This window comes from Phoenix dactylifera, chromosome 15 (genome assembly GCF_051530095.1).
Source record: "Phoenix dactylifera cultivar Ajwa chromosome 15, Ajwa_hap1_PhDact_Kaust_v1.1, whole genome shotgun sequence".
NCBI classification, from domain to species: Eukaryota; Viridiplantae; Streptophyta; class Magnoliopsida; order Arecales; family Arecaceae; genus Phoenix; species Phoenix dactylifera.
This window is the reverse complement of record NC_143204.1, coordinates 11855268-11875795: the sequence shown is the minus strand read 5'-3', so window position 1 is coordinate 11875795 and position 20528 is coordinate 11855268. Positions and strand designations below refer to the sequence as shown.

The window sequence follows — 20528 nt, the reverse complement described above, 5'->3', positions numbered from 1 at the left end:
GGTTGGTATCAAGGATCTGGATTCGTGTCTCGCCTTCACTCAGATTTTGGTTGGGTCCTGATTCTAAAAAAGTAACTAGATCTAGGCTAAATATAAAATGATAGCCAAACAAAGGAATGGTATTAATTTTCCATTTTCAGGCTAAATAGGTTTAAGTCATTATTTAACATGAAGAAAACAAGAGGAACGTCAAGAAATCCATAATTTAAATACCAGTCACCAAAGGATTTGCTTGGCCAAGAAACCAGTTTCACCACCATACATTAACTTTCAGTATTTGACAGAAAACAAATAAATTCTTTTATAGAAATTAAAACCATCTGGAAAATAAAAATTATAAAATTACAACCATCTCTATGCTTATATCGAAGAATTTTTTAGATTCTGTAAATCAAATCTCATAACTCCATGTAGTCTCAGCTGTAAGTTTTGGAACTGCAATTTTCTCCGCCATATTGATGGATCCAGAAATCTGGGAAAAGAAGCCATAATTCAATATGATAACCATCATTGAACACTAAGAAAGAAAATATTATGCTTAAAGCTATATAACACTAAGAAAGATAATATTATGCTTAAAGCTATATATATAATAAACAAAAGAGTAAAGAGGATAACCTCGGATGATATATCTGCGTTGGTGAGGTGTTCATAATTAATCGGGCAATTATCAAAACAAATCGAATTATGTATAACTGTGAAAGAGATTTGTTTTATCACTACTGATGCAAAGAGTGTTGTAGCAAAGAGAGTCAGTGTCAATCTAACTAGAAGGACCACTGTATGTATCTAAAGGTTTAATAAATGAAAAGTTGTTGATACTGAGCTCTTTTTGGGCAAAAAAGAAAAAACAAAAACATAAATTTAAAAAAAATGTGAACAAATCTGCATCAGGAGGGTGCAATAAACAATAGTAGAAACAAAACGAAAAGGACAATTAAAGAGTTAAATGCAAGAAAAATCAATATAGATAAGAATCTTGAGAGAAACATATTTACAATTACTTTTGAAGCTTAGCTAGAATAGGGAACCAACATCAGCCTGGTCTTAAGAATAAGTGCAAAGAGTACGAATAGGTGGCATGTCTTTGAAGATATGCTGAAGAAAGTAAAAGAAAATTTAGTTCATTTTAAAAGCAAAGCGATCAACCTTCCATGCAATTGCTTTGCCTTATTATGATTCGGTATACCGCTCCTACTTTGCCACCTCTACCAGAACTATAAAACCATCAAAATCACTAAAATCACATATTGATGGATCTGATCAAAAATGAGTTTAGAGGCCTATCTTTGGCCTATGTAACTAAGGATAAAACTGATCTAACTATCCTGGACTGCCTTCCCTTGGGTCTCATATGAGGTGATAATTGGCCTACAAGGAAAAGTGACTATAAGATATAAATGATGGAAACATAGACTAAGGAAGTTGGTTAAAATGTCACAACTTCAAGAACATTATAAATTTTCCCATTGAAAAAAGTACTTAAGAACTCATGTCAAAAGTTATAGTTTCCTCTTCAATATTACAATGACTCACAGGGTTTTTGCATTTATACCATTGTAAATATATAAAATTGGATCTATATTTACAAAATTATAAACCCTTGCAAATTTATTATTTATATGCATATCCTTATAATTTTTTTTATTTTTTTTGCTCATCTATCCATTTTGAGTTAAGCGGCGGGTGGGTGGATGACTATATTTGTATAAAAAATAATTTATAAAAATATATATAAGCAAATAGTAAAATTCATAAGGTACATATTTAATTTCAGATATGTATAAGGATATATGTGTAAAAAAATATAAAATCATACGAATATTAATTTGCTAGGGTATATAGGTAATTTTAAATATTTATAAGGGTAAATATATATAACATCTTTTAAGAAAACTGTGCTGATTTAGGTATTTTATTACAATAAAGAAACCAATAATTATAGACCCCAAGTTTTGAGCTTTTTGCTTATTTTATTCTCACGAAGACAGCTACCAAAAAGAAAATCTAAGATGAAAGATATGATATATAGAAAGTATTGGCGGTATTTCTATTTCACAGAAAAATCAGGACGGCTTGACAGTAGGGTTAAAATCGGACCGGATACTAGCATGTCTATATCTATATTTATTTTATATGACGAATACAAATACGGATACGAATGTTAGTCGGATGCAAAATTCTCATAATTATTTTAGACGGATATGAATATAAATTGAATATCAAATATAGGTATAAATATGGATATAAATTAGATGATTAAACTTTATGACCACAAAATTAAAGATATTACTAAGTAGATAATAAATCAAATTAATAACATATTAATGTGGATATTTATTTTTTTTAAAGTTTCTGAGTATCATATAAAATTAAATAGAGTTACAAATAGAATTGGATATTTGGATACGTATCCGATAGCTATGTATTCATATCTATATCAATCTTTTTATAGCTATAGATATGAATACGAATATTAGTCAGATGCTTGAATTTTTATTCATATCCGGATAGATTTGGATACGAAAATGGATTTGACGAATATTATCCAATCCACTTTTACCCTTTTTTTTTTTTTTTTTGCTAGGAATGGTGAGCTATTCAAATATTATTATATAACAGCATTTAATCATTTAGTAGAAAATTATTTTCTAAGAAAAAATAAATGAATAATATCCCCCTGAAAAAAAAATGTATGTATTTATTTATTTTATTATGTTTACCTTGATGGTTGTATTGAGGGGGATGTCCCCGGTCCACTCGAGATCGACGCTCCGGGAGGAGGTTCGGAAGGTGGCCTTGACGGCGTTGCCCCGTTCGAACTTCCTCGTCACGGCGACGTCCCAGGCGTTGGCTTTGACGTCGTAGCAGGGCTCGATCACCGTCCGCCGGAGCGCGCCGTGCGCGTACGTGTACCGCACCTTCCACTCCTCTGTTCCCAGCACGTTGCTCACCGCGATCTTGTTCGACGCGTCTAACGCCACCGCCCCTTCCACCGCCGTCCGATTCTCCTTCCGCGCGTGCGTGTACGTCAGATCCACCGCCTTCTCCAGCACCTTCACCGAGTTCATGAACTGGAACTTGACATCCTGATAGACGGAAGGAATGATCGATTGACGGCGTTAGGAAAAAACAGCGAGGATGGGGAGGGTGGGTTGACGGTAACGGTGGCTGGGTCCTGGCTTGCTTACATTTTTGTGGGAGTAGTCGATGGAGAAGGAACCGGGCTTCTCGAGGGCGAAGGAGAGCAAGGAGGACAAGGAGGGGCGCCCATCGGCGACGACGAAGTCGGGGACGGAGGCCTTGAGCTTGACGTCGCCGACTTTGGTATCCACAGTGAGGGAGGCGGTAGGGAAGTTTTTGATGCTCTCGTACTTGCCTGTGAGAGTCGCCTTCATCTCCCCCGCTTCTTTCTTTGCCTCCCTCCCTTTCTCTCTCTCTTCTCCCTTCTCTTCTAGGAGGCAGATGAAGGGATACGGGAGGGAGCGGCGTGTGCTAGGTTGATCACATTTTTCTTTTTCTTTTCGTTTTTCTTTTCTTTATGCTGTATTTCCTTTTTCTTTTTCACTTTATGCTTATTGCAGGAAGGGGGTTGGGGCGTCGAGAATCCATATTTAATTTGTTGTGTTTGAGAAGATCAAAGTGCATGGAGAGTGGGTCGGCTGGTAACCTCGCAAAGTAATCTGTTGTTCATCCATATTTTAGTGTTAACTAAAATATGATTCACCTATGCATATTTTAGTTAATATAAAATATATTATTATTATTATTATTATTATTATTTTATTTTTTTGCTAAAATGAATGTATCATACATGGCTGGTATGAATACATCCAAAAAAGTCAAAAGATAACAATTCTCGGAATGCTTCGGGTAAGTCCTTCCCCAGCCAAAGAGTCTTGCCATAATTGTTTGCTACGTAAGAGGCTATCCAATCCGTTGCCCTGTTGGCTTCACGGTATACATGCTTTACCTGAACGGCCATCCTCCCATATATCATAGCCCAAATGTTCCTAAGCAGCGGGTGGCTATCGTCCACACTACGCGCGCCCTGATGGATCCAACCAATGACTGTCATTGAGTTACCCTTCAGCACTATAGTGCATGCAGGCAGAAAACGTAAAATATATTATATTAACTAAAATATTTTAGTTAATATGTTGTTAACTAAAATATTTATATTTTAGCGTTAAAGTAACTTATTGCATGGAGCTACTTGAGAGGGCATCACTTATGCGAGGCGTGTGCTGAGAGCAGACTGCAGATGTAGTGATGGTTGTAGGCCGCTGCTCCATAACATTGATTGTAGGCCACCACTCTACGACATCTATAGACTCTTAGATGAGTTTGGTTCTTATTAGGCCATACATGTCTATAGGAAGGCAAATAGTATTGTTGACTAGGTGGCTTTTTTTGCAGCTCATTACTCTTCATTCAGAAAAACCACGTATATGTGCGTTACTTTTTTCTACTATATTTTTTTTCTAGTTTTATTAGCTGCACCCATATCGGCATGTGAGCCGCCATTGTAAAAAAAAATAAAAATAAAAATAAAAAATAAAAAAAATTGCTTCCAATGGGAACTAGATTAACGAGCCTTTCCTCTAAAGGTGCGTGCTTTTGGATTTGTAGCAGGCGTTTAAGATGGTTTACGGGAAATGGGCAGTTGGTTATTATATTTAATCAACCTCGCATCAATACCATCTATCTGGACGGGGTAATTATACCCTGCACTCGGTGTACCACCTCAACGGTGCATCAGGTCAATTACTTTCGTCAAAAAAAAAAAAAAAAGCGCTCCGCCCGTTCTTCCAAAAAAGGGAACCCTGGCCACTGCCCTCTCGAGCGAACGGCGGAGGGGGAAACGCCGCCTGCGCCGGTCCTCTCTCGAGCGTCCTCTGGCCCTCTCCTTTCTGGTATGACCCTCCAACGGGAGGAGACCATAAAGCTTTCATTTGAGGTCAATCTCTGCCATACAGAACAAAAAATTCAATGCCCATTTATTCTTGTCACGCTTGGGCAAGTATTGTATGCTGCTTGATCCAGGACCCTATATTAGTGATAAATCCTACTCAGAGATCTGAGCTTGTGACAACGTGGGGCTTCTAATTTGTGGACTACAAGTGGCAGGTTAAAGCCCATCTTCATTTTCGCTCATCTCCGCCGTCCATTTGAACCATATGACATCTCATCGACGAACTCGCTGATCGGACGGCTATGATTGACCGCAGCAATAAAATAACGTTCAAAATACCCTATGATGGGGTGCGATGCATCCTCCCATTTCCCGCCGAGGCTTTGGCGACCGTTTATTTATTTCCTAATTCATTCATTCATTCATTCCTCCCCCCCCCCCCCCCCCCCCCCCCCTACACTCCACCTGGGGTTCTGCTCCCAAGCCGCCGCTTTTCGCAACCTTCAACTCGTTGGATGACTTCTCTCCAGGTCAGTTTCTGGCAAATCAATAGCATTTGGATCTAGTTTTCAGTTCGATCGAATCGCTACTGCAAATTAGGGCACTGTTTCCAATTCGTTTTTCTAATTAGGTTTAGGTTCGTGCGGATCTTTGTTGATAATTTTACCAGCTCTAGGATTCGATTCAAACCAGGATTTTTGCAGCTAAAATATCTAGCTTTCGTTCTTTGACCGTTCTGTTTTCTTGTTTTTCCCATGAATCGGTTTTCTGGTTACTGTTTGAGCTACATTGCTGGATTCTTTTTATTTTTTTGATGTTTAAGCTCACTATTCTTGTATGTAACCCCTTTGTTTGTCAAAGATCTGGTTATCCAAGGTTTCATAGGCTCATGAATTTAATTTGCTACCGTGGGTTCAAGAGGTGCATTGGTCAGAGGCAAAATAGATGCATTAGGAACAGAGTGTGAGGCATTAGCGAGTATATCAGAGATGACTATGGTCTTTGCCAATGGAGCATCAGTTGGTGGAGTTTCATATGAGGGCATTTGTTGAGTGGAGTCCATTGGAATTGAAGGACCATATGTGGAGGCTAAATTCGAAGGAAGCCATTCTTTAAAGGTAGTGACAATTGACTCAGGAGCACCACGTTGAAGAGGCTGGTTCTTTAAATAGAAGTGTTGCCTCATCAAATACCACATGGCAAGAGATAATGGTCCGCCGAGTAAGAGGGTAGTAGCATCGATACCTCTTGTGTCTATCACTGTAACCCAAGAAAACACTGGGTAAAGACTTAGTATCAAACTTACTTGTTTTAGTATCCCATATGTAAGGAAAGCACCGTGAACCCAGAACCCGAGAAGAACCATAATCTAATTGTTGATTGTGAAGCAAATAAAATGGTGACCGCCATTGAAGAGTTGTTGAAGGAGTTCTGTTAATTAGAAAAACAGCAATGGTAAAAGCTTGAACCCATAATTTCTTAGGAATATTTGCATGAAGCATCATAGTAAGTCCAAGTTCTCTTATTACTCGATGTCGTAGCTCTACAACCCCATTTTGTTCGGGTGTGTAGGGACAGAAAATCTGATGAATGATACCTAATTGTTGCATATGGTTTAAAAATTGCTGATTAACAAATTCTCCATCATCATTAGTTTGTATTATTTTAATAGATTTTTCATATTGGCGAGTAACATACTTTTCAAACAACAAGTACTGAGCAAAGAAATCTGACTTCTGTTGTAGAGGAATTAACCATATAAACTTTGTGAAATCATCCACAATTGCAGCATAATATCGAAAACGGTTAATAGAAGTAACTGGAGCAGGTCCCCGTAAATCAATATATATCTTATCAAAGACAGTAGTACTTTTAGAAGAAGGTAATGAAAAAAAAAGTTTAGACATCTTTCCTAATTGACAGCTTTCACACATGGGAGCTGCTACTTTATTGGACACAACCTTTATTAAACCAAAACTGCGAAGATGTGCTACGACAACTGCTTGAGGATGGCCGAGCCGCTGATGCCATAATTCTTCAGTGACAGCTCGAAATTTGGTTGAGAAGAAGGCAGCCGACGAAGCACGAATGGAGTACAAGTTACCCTATTTTATTTTCCTCATCAGCACCTTTTAGGTGACCCGGTCCTTTATGACAAAATCTTGATTTTTAGAACTCAGTTAACTGGATAATCAGAAGTAAGTTGGCCAATAGATAACAAATTCCTCTCTAAATCCGGAACCAAAAGAACATCAGTTGAGGTAATTTGAGAAGAACTAGAACTAAGAGTAGCATCACCAATATGAGTTATACATAAGAAATCCCCATTCCCAATAAGAACATGATCAATACCATTGTAGGGACGAAGGTTATGCAAAATACCTTTTTTAAGAAGTCATATGAGCTAAAGCCCCTGTGTCCGACGTCCATTCTTTATCATTGGCATCTGAATCAAAATGAAGAGCTGCAAATGCCTTTTGTAAATGTCAGGTTGAATGGCGTGATTAAACCTATGCCAGCAATGGAGGGCATTGTGACCTATGCAAACAAGATCACGATTGTTCTCTTGGGAATTGTTAGGTGCAACAGGGACAGAGTTGCAAATATTTGGTTTGGCCGAAGATTGGTTAGCAGGACTAAACCCCTTACCTTTAGAGGAGAAATTACCTGAGTTTCTTGGCCCTTTGTTATGTGACTTGGAGTTGTTTTTCTGCCCAAAGAAGGCAGTGTAGGCACCTTGGTCTGGAGAATGAAGGCTCACACGTGTTTCATAACTTTGCAGCAAAGGAACCACTTCGCCATAGGAGGGCATAGGAGGTTTGAGCATTGAAGTAGTAAACGGTTCATAGCGAGCACCAAGATTGTTAAGCAAAGAAAAAACCTTTGTTTTGTCATTACTGGATGTTCAATAGCAGCTAGGCTATCACAAATACCTTTAAACTTGCGAAGATAGTCATTGAGAGACATTTGTGGATCTTTCTTCATGTAGGTAAGCTGTTAAGTGAGTTGAAACTGGCGCTCTTGAGAGGTTTGAGCATAGGCTTCTTCAAGAGCAGACCAGACTTGTGCAGAAGTATCAAGGCCATTGACAATGCCAAGGGCTTCCTTAGATAGAGTTCCGATGATCCACGCTCTAAGAAGATGATCGGCAGTTTTCCATTTTTGGTACTTAGGGTTTGGAGCATTCGATCCATCTACTATTGGAAGTACAGCAGCCGGCGATGACATGTCGCCAGTGAGATAGCCTACTAACTCTTGGCTTTCTGTAAGAGCAAGAATCTACTCACGCTAAAGAGGATAGTTTTCAGGTTTCAATCTGAGTGACAAAATTGCCAATATTAAGAGATGCGGAAGATATGTTCTTTTTTTGAAAGAAAGAAGGGCACTCCTCACAATTTAAACGCTCGGATACTAAGTAAGAAAAGAGAGTTTGATGGATGTTGAAATCTCACCACACATGCAATCATGGGTGCAAGGTTGTATTTATAAGCATTGAGATATATAAAGAAGAGTTTTACAAGGGAACAAATAAAGCAAATTACAAAAAATTAGAAGAACAATCAGCATTGTTTTACAAGGCAACAAATAAAACAAATTGCAAAAAATTAGGAGAACAATCAGCACTGTTTTACAAGGCAACAAATAAAGACTCGGATCCAGATGATTTGAATTTTGAGCATGGCTCCAGATGATTTGAATTTTGAATTGATTTTGAATTTGAATTTTGAATTGATTTTGAATTGATACAACTAATATAATGGAAATCAATATTTGCAATGCCTAGGACCATAGGTGCTATTTTCCTTGTCCATGCCTGAAAATATAGTTCCTAGGCTCTCTGTAGATTTATGGGTAGGATGGGGGTGTCCTAGTTTTCCATGGAATTGGATGCTCCATGTACCGACACTCATGACAATGGATACCTTGTCCCGGACCATTTCCTAACTAGTCCCGTATTGACACAGGGGATGGTGGAATGGGATAGTGGATGCCCTATCTCTGTCCATTTCCTGCCTTGTTCCATATCGACACTTGGGATAGTGCGCTGTCTCAACACAGGATGGTGGAATGTCCAGCAATCCCACGGTATTTCAGAACTTTGGTATTTTTTTAAGGTTTGTGATGATTTCATATATTAGGGTTTTAACAGTTGGGATAAATCTGGCTTTACCCAAACCTAGAACTTGTGATCCAACCCCTGCACTGCTTCCTATATGGAAATTGATCTTTTACGTCTTCCCATGTCCAGGAACATCCCAAAGTTCATAGTCTGCCAATCAAGTAATCTGCCTCTGACTCAATGACACTAATATATTAAAGACATTATCAAATAACTACATTAGTGAAAAGCCTAAATCTGCTGGGCCATTAGTATCTTGTGCAGAAGGTAGATAGAATAGGTAATTAGGCTGGTTTATTAGGTACCATTCTGGTGCATCTAAGAGGCTCATGAAATACGTAAGAAAGCTGTGTTATAGGATTTCATGTTATAGGTCTGTCAGGTGTGCTGGAGGGCTAATGATGCTGCTAACTAGCTTAACCAATGTGATGAGGAAATCTTTTGGCTTTTAGAGGCACTGATTCAAATCAATATGAAATGTGCTCCAGTGACCTCTCTGTCATGGAATTGGGATTTATGGCAGTTAAAACAATTGGCTGAGGCCAAATAACTTAAGGGCTGCATGTCGAAGCACTGTGATAGCCATTTGCTACAGGTAAGGATTAGAAGTGAAAATCTTGATGATTAAATGGAATACATAATAAGTCACACAGAGTACGGGAGCTTTATCTGATTGGTGTGTTACTATATATTGTGCCATGTATGCTACAGATGCGGCATATCCTCTAATGAAAGGATTAGTAAGATGAAGGATTCTTGATTCATTGGTGTGGATGGCACTGATCTAATGGAGGATTCATTATGTTAGGTTCTTTGGCTGGTAATGTTGCTTGAGTATGTGGTAGAACTGATTATGGAAATGTATCTTCTAAGCACACCTTTATGATGAAATTGCTCCTGAATATCGGTACAATAGAATTTTTGTGATGAACGAGATCAAGGCCTATAAGTTGAGCAATCTAAGGGATCACAACATTACCTCGACAACCTTCCTTATGGTCAGAACCCAACCATTAACCTCATACCATGCATTTAGGTTGCCAAATCCGACATCGAGGTACTATCCAAAGATGCTTACCTGTATGAACGTAGGTCCAAATTCCAAGACTTCAAGACATCTTTAACAAAATGATATATGATGCTTTTGAATATTAAATTTCAAAAACTTGAATTTGTATGGGAGACTGTTGAAACCTGTTGATATGTTAACTCTCTTGTTTGGTTGACATGGGGCTAGCCATGTCCTCTGCATTTTCTGCACTTTACACAAAAACTTTTTGAGTTTCACATTGACTCTTATGGTTTGGAAGGATCATTGTCTACACAAAAAGATTTAGTCCTACATTCCTTTCATGAAAGTATCCACTTTGACCTTACATTTGAATATTCACCTTGGAATTTGCCAACACACAACCCTTGCTGTAAATAACATGAGACAAAATGATGTAGTGCATGAGTTTGTATTATCATCCTTCCTTCACCTTTTATATTTCTTTCGTTCTTTCAGCTTAATCTCTTACTATTTCCTTTTCTCTTTTACGTTTGCATGAAACAATTTTCAGTTGTTATTTTTCCAGGCTAATGCAGATGCTGGATATATAAATGATAGCTCAAACTTGTCCTTGATTGTCAAACTATCTGTTGTCCTTGTAGCATGCTAGAGTTTTCCTGCACTGTCTCTGAAAAGTTAGAGCAGCTTTTGTTGTCTTCTTCTTCTCATTCTATCAAATTTATCGGTGGTAATAGCTAACCACTGTTAAGTTTGAGCCAATCTTCCTCAGAGTGCATTCCTGGGAGTAAGATAGGGCAGTTATCTCATTGGAAAAGAGCGCTGTCTTCACTTTGCACCACTGATGGCGAATCTATTCTGCATTGCCATAAATGCCTAAGAATTCAAACCGGATATTTGTCCTTCATTTCTCTCTCTCTCTCTCATCACTATGTTGCTGTCATAAGCTGCATGATATATTACAGCGCGTCACATCCCCAAAATATCTATACCACTAGACATGAAAATCGTATTTACATGCAAGGGAGAAAATAGAGAACCACAAAAATGACAAAAGATACATGCAGCAGTAGATGAATGGGCAAAAAATTGTTGTTTATTCTTTATTCTTTTATGTTTGATATGTGAGTTTTCTATCCTTGTTTCCTTATTTTTGGTGGGTGATGTCAGGAGTTCAATTCAAGCTTGACAAAATGAACAAGGGAAGAACTGGATAACCTGAGAATGTATGCACTGTTGTGTCTCGGGAGCAGCTTCAGGAAGGTGTTACTGAAATTTAATTTCATCTCAACAATCTGATTTTTAAAATCTACACTTTTCAATTATATAAAATCTTGCTGAGCATGATGTCTAAGGACGTTCTGTGAGCTTATCATGGCTTTTGTGTTGCACTTGTTATGATGCATAATCTGTTACACAAGTTTTGCTGTTTTGACTGATACTAGCAACTAGGCAAACCTCCTAACCTTTTCTGATCTTGGGTGGATGCTAAAATCATATTAAATATGCAGGTCATGACCACCAGTAATAACTTGCCTCTCTGTTTTCCATATGCTCCAGGACTGGTCCTGAAAAAGGAAAGGTGTCTCTTGAGAAGGAAGGGTAATTATAGACTAGCTGCCAATTTTTCTACACTGGCCAGTCACAGCTATACAAATTTCATTCAGGCTACCATGGGGGGCTCAAAGCTTAAAAACCATAACTTTACGTCCCCTAGGAGACAATCATTAAGGCTTAAGGCACTCAGTGCCATTTATGAAGCAGAAGTTGTCAATATTGCAAATTTACGTACAAAGCATCAGCAGCAATTTAATGGAGGAAACTGTTCTACTGTAGCCAAGCGAATCAAAGTTGAGGTGCTTGAGCCTGAAGAAGGTAACTGTACTTCCAAATCAAATGAACATGTTAATGATCCCACTGAGTGCAGCTATCCTGAGAAACATATTTATGAAGAAACTAATACCGACCATGATGACCAAAGCCTTAGTGACTTGACTTTGAAGGACTTGCGAGCAAGCTGCAAAGCTAAGAAGAAGAAGGTCCTGAAATCTGTTGCTTCTGCAGAAGTTGGTCTTAGGAACTACTCACATGTTGATCCATCTCAAAAGTGGAAGCATGAACATGAGAAACCAAAAGAAGAGAAGCCTGACCTTGAGGAACCCCTTGTTACTTTGAAACTTTCAAAAAAGTCCACTGCAGATAGAAACCAAAGGAAGCATGCAGGATTATCCCCAGTCTCTTTGGGTTCTATTGAAGCGGTGACTGCAAAGACATGTTCCCTATCTTCTAATGACATGCATGGTTCAATGCCTGTGGCACAAATGAAGGCATCAATAGCAGATAGGCCTTCAGAGGACAGTGCTGCAGATCTACATGACTTAAAAAGTGAGGCAGGTGAGATTTAAGAAAAAATTCATGTGATTACCAGAATGTCTATGGTTCTGAGTGTCCTGTCATGGACTTTATTGCTGAATTTGATGTTATATTTAGTCATTGTTTCAATTTCCTGATAAGGCCGAGGAAGGTAGCTAGGAATTTAATTACCTCTGTATTTCTCTGTTGATTTTTTATATTCTTGTACTCATGATGTTGCTGTTTCTCTTGCAGAGACTGTTGAAGAGGACTTTGGAGGTAGCGCGAAGGAAAACTTTATTGAAGTAGACCATTCTCTCCTGTCATCAACAACTTATGCTGGCAGTTCAGAATTGGTTTGTCATTTCAAAACTGAGATCATGGAACCTTGTTCTTTGGATGGGGAAAACACAGTAAATATAGCTACTAATTCTACTTTGGACATTATTAGTTCTGGTAATTCTCTTGACAATTCATCTGCTGAGCTGCTTCAGAAAGTTAGTGAAGGATTAAATAATTGTTTCCCATCATCATCACCTGATTTAAAGAGGACTCTTCATGTTGATAGCCCTGAATTGGTTTATACCATTAAAAGGGAGATCTTGGAAAATGATTCCCCGCTGCATCAGAATCCTGTTTATGTTGCTGCTTCCTCTACTGTGGATTTCATTGCAAAATTTAATTATTCTGAAAAGTTATCTACTGAACCATTTGGAAGACATGAAGATGTCTTGGAGAATGGAGGATCAAATTCTTCCAGTAATACATCAACAAACTGTTGCCTTAATGAGGTCTCTACTGAATATATAGAACCTGATCAGTGCTCTCTATCAGAAAATGAAGAACATGCTAATGAAATCAGGAAGATGGACCTTTCAGAAATGTCCAACCGGAAACTTCGTCTTTCCTTAGTCTCTATACACAAAGCAGTTCCCTTCGATCTCTGCAGCTCTGGACCAGCCTCTATGACCATAGATCCTGGTGCTGATATCCCTTCAGCTAGCAGCCATAGCTACAGAAGCATGGATATCAAAGTTGCAGAGGCTTGTGCTTCTGTGTGGGGACATGAAGATTCTCGAAGTTTAGCTCATTATTTACCTGTACAACAGATGCCAATATGTAGTCATATAGAACATGCGACCAATGCTTGTAGCCTCCTATGCAAGGAACATGATTTGGAATTAATCTTTAATACTGCTACAGAAGGTGAATGCTCTAATAATTCAGCTTATCATCCGATTGCTGCAGATGAACGTAGCCTCCTTTGCAGGGAACATGATTTGGATGAAATCTTTAATACTGGTCTAGAAGGTGAATGCCTTCATAATACATCTCATCATTCAGTTGCTGGAGATGAACAAATAAACAGTAATGATAATGAAAGTATTAGCACTCATCTAGAAGAGTTCTCCAAAGCATATAATCTCTATTCCCCAAAACCTTCCCATACATGCTGTGGTGCTCTTGCTGAAAGCTCGTGTAAGACTGAGGAGTTGTCCTCCAAAGAGGGAGGTCGTGCAGAGGAAGTAACATCTTATTCTGTTGAAATATCTGGTGTGAATGACCCAGAGGGACTCACTAGAGCACCTGATTCCCGGTCTCCTAAAATTTCCCCAACATGCTTCAGTACTCTCAGTGGCTTGCATTGTGCTGACAGTTTATCAAAGGTTGCAGGAGAATTTTCATCTTTTGGTGTGGAGGGAAAGTTGCATGCTGCTAAAGACCAACCAGCTTCTTCTGAAATCTCCCAGTTAGTCGATGCAAAGGGACAAAACATGGAAAAAGAGCACAAACACGATAAAGGGTTGTTGGTAGCTCATTCTCCGCAAAGGCTACTATCGAACAGAAAGGTTTGGACAATACTGTTAGTTTGTTTCTTACTTGGTCCATATCTGATACTGTAGACTTAATTTTGATAGTACTGTTTTGCAGACCATTTCTCCAACTTCTCAGGAAAAGCTTTGGCAGGCTCTGAGTGACATTGATTTATATGGTGCCAGTCAACTCCCCAGTAAGAAAATCATCTATATATGTTTGCATTTATTTTTATACCAATAATTGTGCTTTGGTTGTAACCCAAAAAAATCCAGAGAATAGGAAGAAGCTTTGGTCGGAGACATGGACTAAAACGAAGACTCCATCATCATTATCAGGTCAGAAGGAAGCTGAAGCATTGCTAGCCCCTGAGCAAATGAGCAAGAAACCAAAGAACCACAGTAATGCTTCCCTTCTTTCAGTTAACAAAGGAATTCTCAAGTCGCCAGATGCTTCCTGTAGGTCACCTTGTTTTTGCATGAAGAATTCAACATTTCACGAACAAACTGAGAAGGCTGTTGAATTCTCACAACGACAGATGCATGATATAGAAAACATTGCAATGAAACTTCTGAAGGGGTTGAAGTCCATGAAAAACATTGTGGAAGAAACTCTTTGTTCAGAATCATGTTCCTCCCTACCTTCAAAATTTACTGCTGACGAGGTACAAATTATGATTTGAAACCTTTTGGCCCAAAATAGCTTTGCAAAACTATCAATATTGCTTTCACTTGGACATCTGCATTTATACCTAATAGTATGCACAAATGCATGCCTAGTGGCACCTGGCTCTGATGCTTCAGTGGGGGCAACAGTGAAACTTGAACCATGTGTTTAATTTCCAAGTTCTCATGATGCCTGCCTATAGGATAAAAAAAAACTGAAAAACTGTTTGTATCATTCTTCTCAAATTGAACCCACCTATTAGATTTTATGGTTTTGACTTTGATTCTTCATTCCCAGACTACATTGTTTGTTTTCTTTTTCTTTTTGAACACTATATGTTATATTTTGAAATTTGCCACCTTTCTTTTTGTGTTATAATTGAGTTTGAATGTAAAATTTTAGTGGCAACTAACTTTATGTTTTTGGAATGCTCCTACTATCTCTATGTTGCTAATTCAACCCATTAATAGCACACAATTGCATGCACACAATATTTTTTGATGTTTCTTGCCATTTGAATTTGGCAGCTGATATTGTACGATTACGTTACTTGACTACCAATTCCTTGATTTAAATTGCTTCATTTAACTCATAATCTTTATCCTTTTTGAGAGTACTATTTTTAGACCTATTAAGCGTGCAATTACATTAAGCGCCCAATATATTTGCATCCTTCTCTGCATGTGCATGTATGTTAGTCTTTGCATTACAACTGGATTTCCTTACTCCACAAGCATCGTGACTTGCATCCTTTATGCATCATTATCATCGCACAATCATTTTAGGTTTTTAAAATCTCACACAAATTTCCATTTTGCAAAACCTATTTGTTGAGTTATGCATGTCTTCTTAATCTTGTTCCTTTGTTTAACAAGATTTCTTTTATTCACAGATCAGGGCAGCTGTTGAGAATGCATCCAAACTTGAAAAGATCACAAGGAGGTGGCTATCTATGATGACAAAGGATTGCAATCGTTTTTGTAAAATAATGGTTAGTTTTCTTTCTTATTTCACCAAATTCAAGATGTTGCTGATCTGCAATTCTTTTAGCGCTTGCTTGTGATCTGATCCTCATCGTGTCTTATTGCTGACAGAGATTAGCTGAGAACAAAGAAACTACTCCTGTTAATGGTGTTTCTAAGAAACGGAAGAAGATTACTTTTGCTGATGAAGCTGGTGGTGTTCTCTGCCAGGTGAAAGATTTCAGACAACAGCCAGCACCTGTTGTTGTACGTGAAACTGGGAAGGATGATATGAGCCATGTACTGTTGTAGAATAGCAGTAGGCTGCTATAGGCAACGAGTCCAAGCATCTCAAAAGCTGGTAATTTTTGTTGGCATGCTCAAATCTCACAGGCGGTAGGCAACAATGGCCACTTCTTGGACAATTGCTGCCATGACAGATGCTTGTGTCTTCTATCTTGTGGCAGAAAGACTATGTGGCTGGAGGATATTTCATACTTTATCCTTGCAAAGTCTGCCTCTGAAGTAGGTCTTGGATTGAGGTGCAATGGATGTTTGAAGCTGTTTCTTAACTGATATTTGTTGCCTGCTGAAGCATTATCCTATCGGACACCACTGGTGAGGTGGAATTTAAGAAACCTAGTTTTATGCTGAGCTATACGTATATGTGCGGTAGAAGGCTTGCCACAGTAACTATGGTAGGGAAAGATTAAAAAAAATCATTTGCTTATCTGGATGACATTGGTCTCAGTTGGTGATGTTATCTTATGATTAAAATAATGTTAGTTTTATATTTATTCCATCATTTCAATATTGTGAGCTGTGGTTTAACTAGAATGCAAATGCATGGTTCAGGATATTTGTTCTATGAAATATGAAATATTTTAGGTCAAGGTGAAATCTATAACAAGTTAGTCAAGTATTGAATAATATGATCATCACCAAGACATGTTTGTTTGCTTGCAATTAGGAAATAATGTTGAAATGAAACTATGCGTCAATGTAATTGAAGGTATTTTAAATTATAATCCTAATTTTTAATTGTTCATATGTACGTCTGCAACAAATAGATAAAATATTTGAGTAGATGTAACACTGCTAAGGACAAAAAAAAAGAGAGACTTGTTAATCCATGAAGACCGAACGTGAAGGCAAGTGGGAGTTGGTCTTGATCTTCCATTTTGTGCGAGACTTGTTAATCCATGCTCGACTCGGTCTTTGATTTGTTGGAGCTTGACTCAGTTTGAGCCCATTTGCACCCCAGAAACAACCTCTGGTGGTCAACCAAAATTCTAAATCTTTTGTCTTTCTTACTTAAACTTTTTAACGGACCAGCATCCCAAGCAATGGACCACTGTTCAGAACCTCATGGCAATATCATGGCATTGGGAAAAAGGGAAACCGAATAATCATCTACCATGAACTCTGGGCCATCATGGTCTCTCGGAAAGCAAACACAAGTATGTCATCTGAACTCGGGCTCCAGCTCGTGGTCCGAGAATACCGCTCCGGCGCCGTGAGAGGGAGGCTAGTTCGCATGCATGTGTATCATTCCTATCATCGTGCTCCCATATTGAGGTCCCACCTCTAACCAGGCACCCATCTATTGTGGGGTGTGGTTTGCATCGTAGAGTGCTATGCAGCACGCGATTGCTGTTATCAGAAGTTGGCAGCTATCAAACAAGATGCTTTGTGCGCCATACACGGCACATCTTTCTTGATAGTCATCCATCTTCTGATGGCAGCCATTTTTACAACACTTCATAGCGTAAATTGTGTATTGCAGAGGATTCTGAATCCCTCTATATTTGGACCATAGATAGCAGGAGAGCAGTTTAGGCTGAAGTAACGCCCATAACAGTAAATGCCTAGAGTAGCTTAGTAAAGAAACCTTTGTATCTTTGAGGCTTAGCAATCCAAAGATCTTCTCTATTGCAGCTTTGTAATGCATGCAGATTCATAAATTACGTTTTTACTTAACTGATCCGTTCAGGAAGAAGAAAGATTTTTCTCAACCCACTCCACTCGAATATCTCAAAAAAAAGAAGAAAAAGAGAAGAGGGAAGAATTACGAAAGTACGGCTTAAATCCTTTTTTTTTAATTGATATTCCATACCTCCTAAACCAAGGTACATAGCACCTATTCATAATACTAGTAAGATCCACCCTTTCACAATTTAGATTGGATTCTTCTCCTATTTAGAATAGAACTATATCTCCAAAAATGAATATGATTAATAGAAATTATAAGAAAAAAAATTATACAGGAAGTAGAACTCGACTTTTAGATCTATTTTGCCTCATGTTACTCCATCTAATTCTTCATTGATTTCTTAATGGATTGGGAAATAACGTCTGGCCAATATTGTATCCAAAAAGAAAATTTCGATTTGACTAATTTATTTCGGAGCTCAAACGATAAAATTTCGATCCGATTTAACTATTTAAGAAATTGGTCCAAAGTTGTAGATCTCAAAAAACCACTTAATTTCAAAAAAAGATAATCTTAATCGAACGTTATATAATCATGTTATGACATTTTAAAATTTAGCATGCGATTCGGCTTTTTAATATGATAAAATTTGCTCCTAAATCTTATATAGCTCTACTTATAGTGACTAAAATATTACACATCAAATTTAAAGTTTCTCTAAATCATTAACTCAGTCTCCTCGTGTTACTGAACCTTGCACAATGGCTAATATTTTCAGAGGTCACGGGTGCCGACTCAAAATATAGTGAGTCATTCTACGATTTTTGTTTTGAGCCAGGTTTTGTTCCTGTTCTTTTCCTGGTATTACCAAAACGGTGGCAGACTTATATCGGCCGAGGGAAATGGATTCGGTGCTAACGAGCGGGTGTGAGGTGCTGTGGACGGCAGTAATGACGCCCAAACGGCAACGGAGTCGGTGTTGACGGGCAAGTATCGAGTGCTGTGGAGGGCGGTGACGATGCGCAGAGGTGGCGGAGATGCCTTGGGCTAAGCGAGGTTTGTGAGAATTTTGTTACAGCTGTCGTAGCTGAACAAAATAACGGCAGCAATTACACGTTACGTTAACAGTTTGCTTTTGGGGAAGGGGCGGAGCGTTGCGCCTCGGTGAACTCAACAGCTTTTGGCCTCCCATACCATATATAACAAATAAAAATATAAAATTCAAAATCTAGAGTGCAGCGCATATCTATAAAAAATAATAATAATAATAATAATAATAATAAACAGTATAACAAATTAGATGGTATTTTATATAATCAACTATATATTGATCCTAAACGGTGGATTTAGTAATACAAAATAATTAAATCAAAAGTTGACTAATCTATTGCTTTAAGTGTAATTGATTAATTTTAGAAAATAAAGAGAAAAAACTTTAGTTACTTTCGAATGAAAGTTATCTATTTGAAGCTCCATGTCAAGAAGCCAAACTCCAAAAGACCATAAAAATATTTTTTAGAAGTTCACTTGTAAATACAGAAAAATTCATTCTGAGCTAGCTCAAGAGTCGACTCTGTTGTCGTTGAAATTTGGCCTGAGGGTGATCACACCGGAAGAAGCCGAGGAGACACCAGCCGGGACGGAGAAAGAAGGCCACCTCCTATGCTCCGGGGTACCTACACAAAGTCTTGGCCGAAGATTTCGGCGAAGGCCCTCCGATGGCTAAGTTAACAAGGCTTTTGGAGAAGTTTCTGAATACTTTAGATGGTCTCTTGTAGCTTAAATAGTTTATAATGACTTACCGAAGGTCTTTCCCTACTTCCTTTTTATAGAGTGAGGGTCTCGGCCGTTACCTGAAATCTCGGTCGATTTGTGATTAGTGGGCCATCAATTTGAGACATTGTGCATCATGGAGATCCATCCTGCGGGCTGAGAATTCGGGAGATATTGTTTTGAATCTGTTCTGAGGGTTAGCCATGTCATTTCAAACGAAAGTGGTCGAGGGAGTTCTTAAATGCGTCGTGTGCGCACTTACTCCGAGATGTTACCTGGTGGTATGCGAGGAGTCGGTCATCAATACCCTGCCCCTCGAGGCGGCTGTCATAATGACGAGCTTTTATCACCATGATCCAGTAAGATCTGCTGAGGGAGCCTCTAGCACGATCTGGTCGCTTGGTGGCCTGGGCATGGGATCTGTAGGATCTTTGATGGGATCAAGGCTAACGGGGCCGAGCTCGGCTCGGCCTTCAGCGGGCCGAGGTCGGTCTAGCCTCCCTCTTGAGGTTAGCTCGGTGCTTGGTGAGCTGAGGTCAGCTCGGTGTTTGGTGAGCTGAGGTCGGCCTGGCCTCCCCCTTGAGGTCGGCTCGGCCTTTGGTGGGCTGAGGTTGGCCGGACTTCTCCTTTGAGGTCGGCTCAGCCTTTGGCGGGCTAAGGTCGGCCTGGCTCTTGGCGAGACTGAGGTCTACTCGGCTCTTGGTGGGTCGTCATTGCCTGTGGTCAAGGGAGCCTCTTCGGCCTACTTAGCTTTGAGGTTTGCATTGCCAGAATTGGGTGACTACATGCCGGAATAGACGTTCGGCGCTCTGAATCACCAAAGGTCGCATTTTTGAGCTCGAGGCTGCATTGGCCGGCTAGAAGCACGAAGCCAAGCAGCTCGCTAGTTCGGCCAATGAGCGGGTCCAGGAGGCTGTCCATAATTACTGCGAGTCCGAGGCATATTCAGACGAGCTGGCAGAGGAGGCCATTGACAGCCTAAT

The 20528-nt window shown here is 39.0% G+C and overlaps 2 protein-coding genes across 7 annotated transcripts; one reads left to right on the top strand and one right to left on the bottom strand.

Annotated features, from left to right (window-relative positions):
- Nucleotides 1–232: 232 nt before the first annotated feature.
- Nucleotides 233–3507, bottom strand: LOC120108969 (outer envelope pore protein 24, chloroplastic-like). The gene is made up of 3 exons (XM_039122704.3): nt 3192–3507; nt 2724–3089; nt 233–472 (listed from the first exon to the last, which is right to left on the bottom strand). The coding sequence occupies exons 1-3, from the start codon at nt 3396–3398 to the stop codon at nt 392–394; spliced, it is 654 nt and encodes a 217-aa protein (XP_038978632.2). The 5' UTR covers nt 3399–3507; the 3' UTR covers nt 233–391.
- Nucleotides 3508–5359: 1852 nt separating this feature from the next.
- On the top strand, nt 5360–16650 carry LOC103717132 (uncharacterized). Of its 6 annotated transcripts, none has more exons than XM_089927512.1 (8): nt 5360–5445; nt 11215–11307; nt 11556–12438; nt 12652–14246; nt 14329–14407; nt 14550–14875; nt 15770–15868; nt 15972–16650. In XM_089927512.1, exons 2-8 carry the CDS (start codon nt 11269–11271, stop codon nt 16149–16151), a joined length of 3201 nt encoding a protein of 1066 aa, XP_089783638.1. In that variant the 5' UTR covers nt 5360–5445; nt 11215–11268; the 3' UTR covers nt 16152–16650. The 6 variants fall into 6 exon arrangements, with proteins under 6 accessions (XP_089783638.1, XP_089783636.1, XP_089783641.1 ...); XM_089927510.1 differs by having other exon boundaries at nt 14487–14875; XM_089927513.1 differs by having other exon boundaries at nt 5382–5445; nt 11605–12438; nt 14487–14875.
- Nucleotides 16651–20528: the final 3878 nt, after the last annotated feature.